The following is a 12,645-nucleotide window of genomic DNA, read 5'->3' as shown; positions in this document are numbered from 1 at the left end:
CACACCGTGTCCCTATTGACTGGACTGGGCAGCAATGTCTTTTCGAGTACTGGGACGGTGGTGCGGATTTGACGTCCTGTCATAAGTTGAGCTGGGCTTGCACCAGTTGCTGCAATTGGTGTAGAGCGGTAACTCATTAAGGCTAAGCAGGGGTCAGGCTGTTTGAGAATGTACTTTGCCGTTTGGACAGCTCTTTCAGCAGCTCCATTTGACTGGGGGTAATGAGGGCTCGACGTAGTGTGGGTGAAGCCATAACTCAGTTTGAAGTCTTGGAACTCTGATGATGTGAACTGCGTCCCATTATCACTGACCAGTTCTAACGGGATGCCCCATCTAACGAACATGTGTTTAAGCTTGTTAATGACCTGTCTGCTGGTTGTTGTAGTGAGGGAAGCAATCTCAACGTCTCTTGAAAAATAGTCAACAACGACAAGAAAGTTCTTACCCTCAAGCTCGCAAAGATCAGCTGCAATCTTTTGCCAGGGGCCATTGGGCAGAGGAGAAGTCACGAGAGGTTCCCGTCGCTGTGTAGGCTTGTGCTCTCTGCAAAAGTTGCATGACCTCACCTTATGTGTTATTTGAAGTCCAATGTTGGGCCACCACACTGTTGATCTTGCGCGCTCTCTACATTTAGTTAGTCCTTGGTGGCCTTCATGTAATTGGTCAAGGACACTGGGTCTGAGTGCTGTGGGAATTACGATGCGATCGTGGTAGAGCACTAGACCATCTGATTCTGAAAGGTGGCTTCTGGCTGCATAAAAGCCTTGCAGTGGTGAGCTCTTTGCCATTCTCCGAGGCCACCCTTGTCTGATGAAGATGATTGCTTTTTGAAGCTCTGGGTCCCTCTGTGTAGCTCTACGAATTTCCTCCAACTTATGTGACTTGATAGGTTTGCTTGTCACTACGTTGCTCACATATGCCTTGACCTGGCTGTCTGTCTCGGACGGGTAGCATCCGTGCAGTGGATGTCTGGAGAGTGCGTCCGCCACCACTAACTGTTTACCGGGAACATGCTCAGCAGTGACATTGAATCGCATCAGTCGCATCAGCAATCTCTGACATCTCAGTGGCGTTTTATCAAGGTCGTATGAGTTTATCAAAGGCACCAAGGGCTTATGGTCAGTTTGTAGACGTACATGACCCATGCCTTGGATGTAGCGGGTAAAACGTTCGCAGGCCCAGACAGATGCTAAACACTCTTTTTTCGATCTGCGAATATCTTTTCTCTGCGTCTGTGAGCGTGCGAGAACAAAAGGCAACAGGCCGTAACTCCCCGTCATTGTCCTGTAACAGTGCAGCACCCAGGCCATAGCTGCTGGCATCCGCACTGACAACTGTTGGTCGGCCTGCATCATAATAACAAAGTGCTGGTGCAGCCACAAGCATTGCTTTTCCTTTGTTGAATGCTTGCTCCTGAGGCTTGCCCCACACCCATACAGTCTCTTTTTTGAGTAGATTGGAGAGGGGGTGCAGCACTGTGGACAGGCCTGGCAGGAATTTTCCAACATAGTTTATTAATCCGAGTACCTGCCTGAGTTGTTCTACATTGGTGGGGCTGGGCATCCTGGCAATAGCCTCCACCTTGCCATCATCAGGTTTCACACCATCCGCACTGATGATGTGACCGAAGAACTGTAGTTCATTCTTTCCAAAGTGGCACTTGGACCTGTTGAGCTTAAGTCCTGATGCTTTGATTGTCTGTAATACTGCACCTAAGCGTTGGTCATGCTCTTCTTTGTTAGCCCCGAAAACCAATATGTCGTCCATCACGACGACAGTCCCCTCTAGGCCCTTGAGCAAGGTGCTCATGAGCCGCTGGAAGATCTCGGGTGCTGAAGTTATGCCAAATGGCAGGCGTCTGAAGCAAAACCTGCCCATGGGAGTTATGAACGTGGTTAGTTTTTGGCAGCTGGGATCCAGTGGTATTTGCCAGAATCCACTGGAGGCATCCAAAGTGGAGAAAACTTTAGCCCCTGCTAACTTAGGAGTTATGTCATCCAATGTGGGCAAGATGTACCGTTCACGCTTTACTCCCTTATTCAGACGTTTTAAGTCCACACACACCCTGACCTCGTCCTTGTTGCGCTTTGGAGCAGGCACCATTGGTGCACACCAGTCTGTTGGCTCGGTGACTTCCTCAATGATGCCAAGTTTGAGCATGCGCTTTATTTCCTTTTCCACTTTTGGGAGGAGAGGAAAAGGCACCCGGCGTGGGGTCGTTACACTGTACGGCACTGCATCTTCGGTTAGCTCGATTTTTACAGGTTCACAGTTCAGCAGGCCAATTTCTCCGAACACATCCTCTGTTAAGTCACTACTGATTTTGTTAACTCTAGCGACTAGTCCCATGCGCTTTGCCACTGTCTTCCCCAGTAGGTTACTTGCATATTGCCCTTTTATAACTGTAATCCAGTACTGGTACTTTTGGCCTTTGTACTCTGTGGTAGCAAGGAATTTACCCATGCACTTGACTTTTCCACCAGGGCTGTACACAGTTGGCTTACACTGGATAAGTTTGGGTCTCAGCTGTAGCTTATTAAAGGTCGTTTCTGTCATAACAGTGGTGTCTGCGCCTGTATCAATTTTGAAATCAACTGGACTGCCATTTACCAATAACTCAATGTCCCAGTCGGCATCTGAGCCCGACTCCTCAATGACTGTTGTTTTTGGCTCAGTTACTGCTCCCAGGAAAAGCTCCCCTATGAAGAATGAATCCTCGTCTGAGTTCTCTACAGCCTCAGCCCTGACCTCTTTTAGCATTTTGGTTTTGCATACAACTTCAAAGTGTCCCAACTTATTGCACTTTCTGCATCTTTTATTGCGGGCTGGGCAGTTTTCTCTTTTGTCATGCACCTTGTTGCATCTTTGGCATTTTGGTTTACTCTTACCATGTTGTTGCTCATGTACCTGATGAGGTTGGTAGTAACTCCTTCTCATGCTGTTATAATGCCTCTGTTTCACCTCATTCACCGTGCTTTCCACTCGGTCTGCACTTTGCTTTTTGACTTGCTCACTCTGGCGTGCTAGTTGAATGGCTCTATCCAGAGTTAAGTCCACCTCGAGCTGGAGTTTTTGTGAAACATCTTTGTCAATTAATCCAATGACGATACGATCCCGGATCTGCTCGTCTTTACTGCCGCCGAACTCGCAGTGCTGCGCGAGCTCGTACAGGCTCCGCACGAAAGCCTCGACCGTCTCCCCGGCCCTCTGGCTCCGTTTGTGAAAAGAGGCGCGGTCGTGGATAACGTTTCTCTTTGGGACAAAGTGCTCATCGAACTTTTGTATAACCAGATCATACTCAAACTGCGGACTTGGCCTGGCCTCCGTAGCAGCAGGAAACGCAAACGAGCCATATATTTGTGACCCGTGGTAGGTACCTATTTAAAATAGGACAGAGCCGTAGGCGCACAGTCAGTTTAAAAGAGTTTAATTTTTAATACAAAATAAAAGAAACAGTGTAACAGCAGCACCTAAAAACAATTAAAAACGTTACCTTATTAAAAAACGATAAGACTGTACGATTGCCCGTGAGGCAGGACAAGCGCTGCGGAGAACAGTTTAAAAACAAATCGACATAGCACACAGGTTAAAAATGGACGGCAACTCACACATGACCCCAAATGGGTAAAACACTATAGAAAAAAAAAGGCAAATCTTCGGTGCCATCTTCACTCGGGCCCCCCGCTGTGCATGCAAGAGCGGGGAGACAAAAAAGGATTTGTTTTCCCTGCAGCGCCTTCACCGCCTGCGAATCAATATCTGTGGTGCCTACTGATACAGAAAAAGTAAAACAAAAAACCAAAACCATCGACAGCCGCAGCAGTCAGTCTGTTGGCTTACACCAGTTTAAAACAAATTAAAACACACTGATGTGTCGGGTCCTTTGCCCGCAGCCAGAAATCCACCTGGCAAAGCAGCAGCTCGGTACTCTGTGAATAAAAGGCAGGAGATCACTAGCTGGACAATAAAACACAGGAATATTCCTCCACTGAATTGGTTTTGTTACCTGTCCACAAGTTCGTGTCACACCCTAATAAATGTGGGTCAGTGGCGATGAAGTCCACTATACCGTTCTCACGGGAGCAATGTTTCCCACCTACAAGGGTGCAAATAACTGTAAACCTCTGCCAACAGCCAGAGCTCAAGTGGTACATTTTTGTGTAACCTACCGTTCTAACAGAAGTTTAGGGGAGGACGCGTATCAGACTTTCATAGTTAAGAAACACCAATTTGCCCAACTCGGACCAAGCACTCGCAGCTTCAGGTTTGCAAAGGAATACCCAATTGCCCACACCTGCGCTTATGAAAGGAGCGAAGACCAGCTCCGCCCACCAGGGGCGGTCCCAAGTCTCCAGGTCTCACCTGTCACATATTGGTTCGGCATCTCTCCCCATGGAGTAAAGAAGCGAGTTCACCTGCACTTCGCCGCTCTCCATCCCTAGCTTGGACGCCACTCGAAATCGGGAGAATCTCTGCCGCCATATCGGCCACTCTGCCGGCTGTGTAAAGTCGAACGGCTCTGGAGGTCCAAATTTAGCCATTTCTTCGTGTAACTCGGCGTGAAGTCCTCAATTCTGACACCATGTCATGTTCGGAGGCAATAAGACGCAGGGTTCTCAAGCACGAACCACTTTTATGAATTGTAGCAGCAGTGTACGTCGCTACATCAATTTCTGGAAAACACATATACACACCGGTCTCCTAGCGACCTCTAGTGGCTGCCCTCATGGTAGCCTTACTAGGACAACATAAACAGATTTCACAACAACTACTAAGTGTCTGTAACGTCGGGTTGTGTTTAGTGGTTGAGAGGAGGCGGCAAAAACACTTAGCAGGATAGTCAAAAGAATACACACTCACACTGGGAATTCCACAGTGTGTCCTTTAATGCACCTTATAATGGATTGCATTTATATAGCACTTTCGAGACCCTCAAAACACTTTTACAATTCCACTATTCATTCACTCTCACATTCACACACTGGTGGAGGCAGCTACAGTTGTAGCCACAGCTGCCCTGGGGCAGACTGACAGAAGCGAGGCTGCCACATTGCGCCATCGGCCTCTCTGGCCATCACCAGTAGGCAGTAGGTGAAGTGTCTTGCACAAGGACACAACGACCGAGACTGTACGAGCCAGGGCTCGAACCGGCAACCTTTCGATTACAAGACGAACTGCCAACTCTTGAGCCACGATCGACCTTCTCTTCGGCAACCATATAAGCCCGGCTGAACGGCTGAAGCTTAACAAACATAGTGTTTACAAACATAGAACAGTGTTCGTACAACCCATAACGTTGCAAAAGAAAGGTGTCTGGAGAGGTAAAACATAAAATCCGTCCCTCCTCATGCACTAGCGTGCAAGCACATGTCCACACATTCACAGAGAGGGCAGTGGCGCATACCGATGACAACATTAACCCTCAACTTGGGTTGTCTTAAAGAGACACTATACCACTGTGACTTTTACATGTCACAGCAAAAAAGCCACCAACAGCAGGTTGAAGTGTAAACGCTGTGGGAAAACAGGAGGAGTGATACACGTCCTGTTTCCCCACAAAACAGCACAACCAAGGACTCAGAAGCACAATATAAAATACAAGTTAAAATGCTGGGTCACAAAGAACCGTGACAGACTCACCTTTAACCAGTGTTAACCGGTCCAAGTGTGAACTGAACTTCAGGTAAGAAGTTATGACCTGCAGTCTCTCTGGGTCAGATATAAACCAAGTTTAGGTGGAGTTTATTTTCTTTATTCTGACTTTTTCCGTACTGCGTGCTAGCTAGCATGACGGAGTTTCTATACAGCTGGGTGGGTGCTATGAAGTTAATGATGTTGAACTTTATTTTGTTCATAAGTTATTAGAGTTGCCAACCGTCCCGTCTGGTATTCAGAGAAAATATTACGCGTTTCTTATTGAGGTGAAAAGGAACAGAGTTTGTCCCGTAAATCAGCTACAATGAAAAAGGCACAAAGCTGGAGTTATTCTGTGTCTTTGCTGCACAGCTGCCTCTTCTTCTCTCTTTCTCCCCCCCTCTCCCGTTTCTACTTCAATCATGAAAATTGATCAGTGATCAGCTGATCGGCTCTCTTGTTTGTTTATCGCTCACTTTGCGCCGAAAGAGGAAACCAGCGGATGTCGTGCTAAACAACAGCAGCACGTTTAAGCTTGATCAGCTGCTGTTAGAATTTATTTAATATTAATTTCTAGTATCAGCTGATGTTTGCTGGAGCCACAGCTGTAAAGCTGCTGGTCATGATATGGTTTGTATATGTGGTGAGAGGGAAACATGAAGATGAAACCAGGAGATGTCCTTACTGAATCATCAGAGCTGTGATGGAGAAACAGGTTTACCTTTTAGGTGACATGAATGAGTTGAAGGGAAGTTATGAACTGTTTCTGAGAGACAAACAACACCAGGATCCTTTTTTAGGTAGCTGACAGCTGTGCAGGTGTGGATCTAGCAAAGTGTTGCCAGGGGGCCAGGTAGGGCATTAACAGGGAGAGGTGGGCACAAAGAAATACTTTTCTTTCTTATTCTCATTTAAAATGTCTCACTTTTAAAAAATAATTACCGTAATTGTCGGGCTATAAGCCGCTACTTTTTCCACAAGCTTTGAACCCTGCGGCTTTTAGTCAGGTGCGGCTTTTCTATGGATTATCCATGATTTTTGTCATATCGTAAGACGATTTGTTTTGTTTGTTCCACTGTTGTACGGCACTACGTTGCCTGGCGGAAGGGCATGTGATCAGACACACAGTATCGGGGTTCAAGAGTGGTGTGTTGGTCACGTGTCCATCCGCCAGACAACATAGTGCCGTACAAGTAGCGTGAAAAACAAACTTCAAAGTAGCGCTACGCGTTCAGCGGGAGTCGTGGATGATGTGCGGCGATAAACTTGCGAAAAGCAAGTTATGCTCAACTCCACCGGTGGAATCTGACAGCGTGGAAAAGTGTGAAAACATCAATGATCACCAACAGATTTCGAAGGGCTGGACTGCTGCATGATGGAGAGGAGGACACCGCCACGGCCCTTCTGAGGGTGTTCGACTCTGACACTGACAACGAGGATTTGTTTGGTTTTGTAAGTGACAACGAAGGAGAGAAGCTGAGAGTGGATGACGAAGCCACCCTGAGCCTGTTCGTATCCGACACTGGAGAAGAGGACTTTGGTGGTTTTAGTGCGCAGGAAGAAGAGAAAGATGGTGGTGAATGACTGACTTTTCTTCTTGTTAAAGCCGTGTCGCTGCACATCCATACATCCATCCATCCACCTGAGCCTAAAAGGTAGTCCGAATCTATTTTTCTGGTGTGCTGTAGGTTATTGTTATGTACTACATTTGTTAGTCGTTTATGAAGCACAGCACATGTTTCATACTTGTAATTACCGCTACTTGTACATATACCTAAAAGGTTATGCAAATATGTATCCACAACTTGTTTTTCAAAATATTAATAAAAGGGGTGTGTCTCCAAACAGCCATCTCTTTCCTGACAATTCGCTTTGTGCATATTCTCTTACATATGATAAGTCAACATTGAAACACCTGCGGCCTTTAGTCAGGTGCGGCTAATGTATGTACAAAACAGGATTTTCCCCTGATTTTAGCTTGTGCGGCTAATATTCAGGTGCGCTTTGTAGCCCGGGAAATACGGTATCTGAATCTTACAACAAACGATTGATAGATTGATGCATATATACCGTCAAAACAGTGTACATCACTGTCACAACAGTGTTTATTTTCATTCAAAGGCTTTATGATTTTTCCTATAATGGTGGGCCGGTCTCTAGTCAAAATGTCTAATGTCAAAATCTAGTCAAAAAGATTTATTTGTCCCAGTCCAGCCCTGTATGCAGCTCATCTGCAGTCTGGTGTTACCTACATCTTCCTATTCAGAAGGCAGAATTTCCGAGTTCTGAGTACAATTGAAAGCACCACGACTGCAGTTTTTGTGTTGGATGTAAAAGGCGCACATGACACTGTGACGTAGGCTAGAATCATGGCAGCAGTCAATGACGGTCCAGGTGTGGGATTTCTCTCGTGGAAATGTGCACATTATCTTTTCCTTTCTATTGGTAGGTGGCAGAGTGCACTTGTGGCAAGTAAGCAAGCTAGAAGACTGGCAAAGTTATGGAAGCAACACATTAACAAGAGAATTCTGAGTAAAACCAAAGTTACTTTCCCTAGTAACTAGTTACTTTGAAAGTAACAAGTAACTTGAAGTAACTGAGTTACTTTTGAGAGAAGTAACTAGTAATGTAACTAAGTTACTATTTTAAAGTAACTTACCCAACACTGCCTTTAACTGCCCAAGACAAAGTTATGTGACATTAGTGATGTTTGTACTAACTTGGTTTTAAAGCTTTTACTTTAACTTATACGCTGTTCAATAGTTGTAGTTGATGATTTTATGGATAATTAAAGTCATATACAAGGAGGATTTTTGCTTCGGTTTTCTCATATTTTTTTCTCAGTCTCATCTTTTGTCATTTCAACTCCATGTGTGGCAAATTCCAACCTCAGCCAAGCTTTCCTGTAACTATAAAAGACTATAAAAGACACATCTCCTGGATGCACTGGTACGCATCTTCAGTGCTGTATCCTGGGGTCATCAGGTGTTTCGGGTCTCACAACATCATACACCCTCGCCCAGGCGACCCAGCCGAAGGTGATCAGGCCCCGACTTCCGTACCAGTAGCTACCCACAGATCAGCCCTCTTGATCCACAGCCACCTTGTGGCTTTCTCTGCCGCTTCACTCACAGCCTGGATGGCCCTCTTCTTGGCTGCCCCAGCCACGCCCAGCCGGCCTAGGACTTTGCAGAGTGATCGTCCTGCAAAGCCCCTACAACCCACTTCTATGGGCTCATAGAAAGTCTTCCAGCCCCTTCCCCTGCACTCCTGCACTAGTTCCTGGTACTTTCCTCGTTTCCTTTCATTGGCCTCCTCGATCCGCTCTTCCCAGGGCACTGTGAGTTCCAGCATGATCAGCTGTTTTGAGGCCTCAGAAATAATTATCATGTCTGGCCGGAGTGATGTTTTTGCAATGTTCTGAGGGAACTGTAGCTGTTTACCCAGGTCAGCCTGTAGCTGCCAATCAGAGGCTGTGTTGAAGAGGCCGGTTGTTACATTCGGGCGCACCTGGGGTTTCTCTCCAGCCTTAATGAAAGAGATTGCCTTCCTCGGAGCATGATGATGCTTGCTGGTGCTGATTGCTGAGGCAATCTTTTCAGCAACTACTCTGAGCACCTGGTCGTGCTGCCAATGATACCGACCATCGGCCAGGGCCCTTGGGCAGCTGCTAAGGAGGTGTTCTAGGGTCCCTCTTCCAGAGCGCAGGGGACAGACAGGTGTCTCGTTCTTCCCCCACAGATGGAGGTTTGCTGGGCTTGGCAGAGTATCGTATACTGCCTGCACTAGGAATCGGATCCGGTGGAAGTCTGCCTGCATGATGTTTGCCCAGGTGACCTTGCGCTGCAAGGTGCTCTCCCACCTTGTCCATGCTCCCTGCCGCTTAAGGCCTACAGCTCTACTTACTCGCCCCTCCTCCACACCTGCTCGGACCTCTTCCTGGAGTAGCTGGTGTCTCTCCTTTCCCTGTGCCCTGCTGACCTGGGCCTTTGGGACGTACCCCAAGCCTGCTCCCCCTGTTGCTAAGACCCTCACCAGTGTTTTCTTCCTTAGGTGTGACTCTGCCACCTCAACTGCCTTCTCAGCCTTCCACTTTCTTCCTGTCCTTACCTCAATACCTGCTGATGCCACCTTGCAGTCTTTAGAATCTCTGTACTGTAGGGCTTCTTCTAGAGCGGGTATTGGACGAATGTCACCAGTGTCACCAATTTTCTAAAGAAATATATTTCAGAAGGTTCTGTTGACATGAAAATCTCACCAGATGTGGCAACAACCCATCAAATCCACACATGCAAAGTAATCAAACCACACGTTTCCATAGATTATGTGTAATAAAGAGAAATAAGACAGGGAAAAAGTCTTGAACACACTTGCTGCAGTTTGTTTAACACTTTGTACAAAAGCCTTTGTGTATGATGACAGCATGAAGATGCCTCCTGGTGGACAAATTAGTCGAACGCATGTATTCTGTGCACTGTGGGCGTGGCTACACAAAGTGACAGATGGTCTCCGAGGTAACCACCATGAGATGCTCAAATGCTCTTAACTTGCACATTACATGTGCTCAGATGTTTCTCCACATCAACAGGGCCCCTTCTATAAACTGTGAGGATTCAGGTCAATGGCTGTTCTATCAGCTTTAGTTTCTCTCTCTGAAACCAGCTGGCTGTGTTTGGGATCATTGTTTGCTGAAATGTCAACCCTTGTTTCATCTTCATCAACACAAATTTTCCACTAGAGGGTGTATTTACAAATGTACTTACAATGTCTCAGAGTTTATGAAAAATCTAATATTAAACAGTTCCTCAGATAAGCACACTTCTCAACTGGCTAATTCATTTCTTTTATTTTTATGTCTTCAGTCTCCTATGAATGTGGAGTCAGTGTTTCTTGCCCAAGATCTATATTTGAATTTTAAGTTGCTATCAGATCATGTGAATGATCAAACAGATCAGACTTGGTGCAGGTAAAGTTAAAGGTGCAGATACATTTGAATTAAACTTGAATGAGCCCTTTCCACATCTGATCTCTGCTCTTGTTACAGTCACAGTTTCCAGGAAGCTCCACAAGTGTGACGTGCTGGAGAAGAGGTTTGTTTGGCAGCCTGACAGTCACACACTTCACTAGTGGCCAATACCACGTCTTTGCCTTATTACCTTCTCTTTGTCTTGGATCATTACTTTAAGAAGAAATGACATAACTAAAAGTTCATATTAAATAAACTGAAACTAGCAAACCCAAAGTAACAAATGAGTTTTGCATCAATCATTGGTTTTTAATTTGAGATTGTTTCGAGTTCAAAAATGTTGAGCAACAGAACACACCAACAGAGGCTCAGGAGAGTGCAATCAGACAATGAGTTTATTAAAACACACGCAGGAGAAGAAGTATACAGCATCACATCAGCAAAACGCCTCCCCCTAAGAATACACAAGATGATGATTTTATAGCATCAGGGTTTTACGCCCCCTCGTGCGTCAATTACAGATTAAAATACATCGATTACAGTCAATGGTACATCTTAACCCTAGAACACTATCGCCGGGTGATTTTCACCCGAGCAAATGTATTTACATAATTTTCAATATGTTGCGTTTGTCTGAGTGTCGTGGGTCCCTGGGTAGCTTCAGCATTGTCTTTGACGTCTTTGAAGGCGTGGGTGTTTCCCTACCCCAAATCCCGCTTTTTCCTACAGGCATGTGTTCGGGTGAATTTCACCCAGCAATAGTGATAGAGGGTAAAGTAGGTTTTGGGTGGATTTCACCCGGTGATAGTGTTAGTGTATAAAATCAGGCGATCTTGCCGCATTTATAACAGCATCATACAACATCATAACAGCATTCAGGCTCACCATATTTACTGTCCCTCTTCAACTACAGCTGTCACCCTGTTGCAGGTTCAGTGTCTTTGGCATCCCAGCTAGTGAGTAACACATAGGTAAGGTTTGTTTAACTTGGCAATTGTTAGCTGATTAGTTTTTTGTTTTTTTTTTTTATCTAAAAGCTATGTTATGTAGCTAGCTAGATAACTGTGCACATTATTTCTTTCAGCAAATAGCTAGCAAGATAGCTATCTGGTGAAATTCTAGCAGTCCTCTAGGGAAAAAAAATGCCAAAAAGGAAACCACTGAAGTACTTGACCCAAAAGGAAATAGAAGATATTCTATTCAGGGAAAGCACTGATGAAGATGTTGATCATGTGGAAGCAGAAGAGATGTATGACAGCGACAGTGACGTGGACTACATTCCAAAACCGGGTGATGATGACAGTGATAGTGATTGCTTTGAGCCTAGCACTTCAAGTCATCAGAGAAAAAAAATGCGACATCATGATTCAAGTAGACTGACCACCAGACAAATTCCCACCTCAGGACCTGTTGCCTCTAGGTTTACTGCCCATCTTACTTCCCCTGCCACGTCTGATGCGGTCCCTGCCACGTCTGATGCGGTCCCTGCCACGTCTGATGCGGTCCCTGCCACGTCTGATGCGGTCCCTGCCACCCCTGATGTGGGTCACAGGGGGAGAGGACACCGCCATGTGAATGATGACATGGCCTATATTGTGAGACTCCAAAACAAGTCTTACAGGAGTACTTCTGGTTTCCAGTGGAGTTCTCGGCCTCAGACATTGGCAGCTACCAGGACAGCTGCACGAAATATCATGCCTGCTTTTACAGCAGGACCAACACCAGAAGCATCAAATGCTGACACCCCTGAGAAGTGTTTCACATTATTTTTTGAGGACCAAATCATCGACGAAATTGTGACATGGACGAACATCCGTATTGATGCTGAAGCTGTGAAGTATCGGAAGATAACAGGTACTTTCCAGAGAACAACCCCGGCAGAGGTGCGTGCAATGCTAGGGATTTGTATCTTTAGTGGTTGCCAGATGGACAACCATTTGTCTACTAAAGAAATGTGGAACCCTGCTACTGCTGCACCTGTGTACCGTGCTGCTATGTCTGAGGGTCGCTTTTCATTCCTCCTTAGCTGTCTCCGATTTGATGAC

The 12,645-nt window shown here is 45.9% G+C and overlaps 1 protein-coding gene and 1 long non-coding RNA gene across 2 annotated transcripts; both read right to left on the bottom strand.

Moving 5' to 3' along the window:
* Positions 1–3,841: 3,841 nt before the first annotated feature.
* Positions 3,842–4,227, bottom strand: LOC113017330 (uncharacterized). The gene is made up of 3 exons (XR_003271452.1): positions 4,170–4,227; positions 4,007–4,096; positions 3,842–3,929 (listed from the first exon to the last, which is right to left on the bottom strand). It is a non-coding gene; the product is annotated as an uncharacterized LOC113017330 (long non-coding RNA).
* A 4,449-nt stretch (positions 4,228–8,676) lies between these two features.
* On the bottom strand, positions 8,677–12,171 carry LOC113017329 (uncharacterized). The gene is made up of 2 exons (XM_026160486.1): positions 12,039–12,171; positions 8,677–9,803 (listed from the first exon to the last, which is right to left on the bottom strand). Exons 1-2 carry the CDS (start codon positions 12,169–12,171, stop codon positions 8,677–8,679), a joined length of 1,260 nt encoding a protein of 419 aa, XP_026016271.1.
* Positions 12,172–12,645: the final 474 nt, after the last annotated feature.

This window comes from Astatotilapia calliptera, unplaced genomic scaffold (assembly GCF_900246225.1).
Source record: "Astatotilapia calliptera unplaced genomic scaffold, fAstCal1.2 U_scaffold_103, whole genome shotgun sequence".
Taxonomy (NCBI): Eukaryota; Metazoa; Chordata; class Actinopteri; order Cichliformes; family Cichlidae; genus Astatotilapia; species Astatotilapia calliptera.
This window is presented reverse-complemented; position numbering and strand designations above follow the sequence as displayed.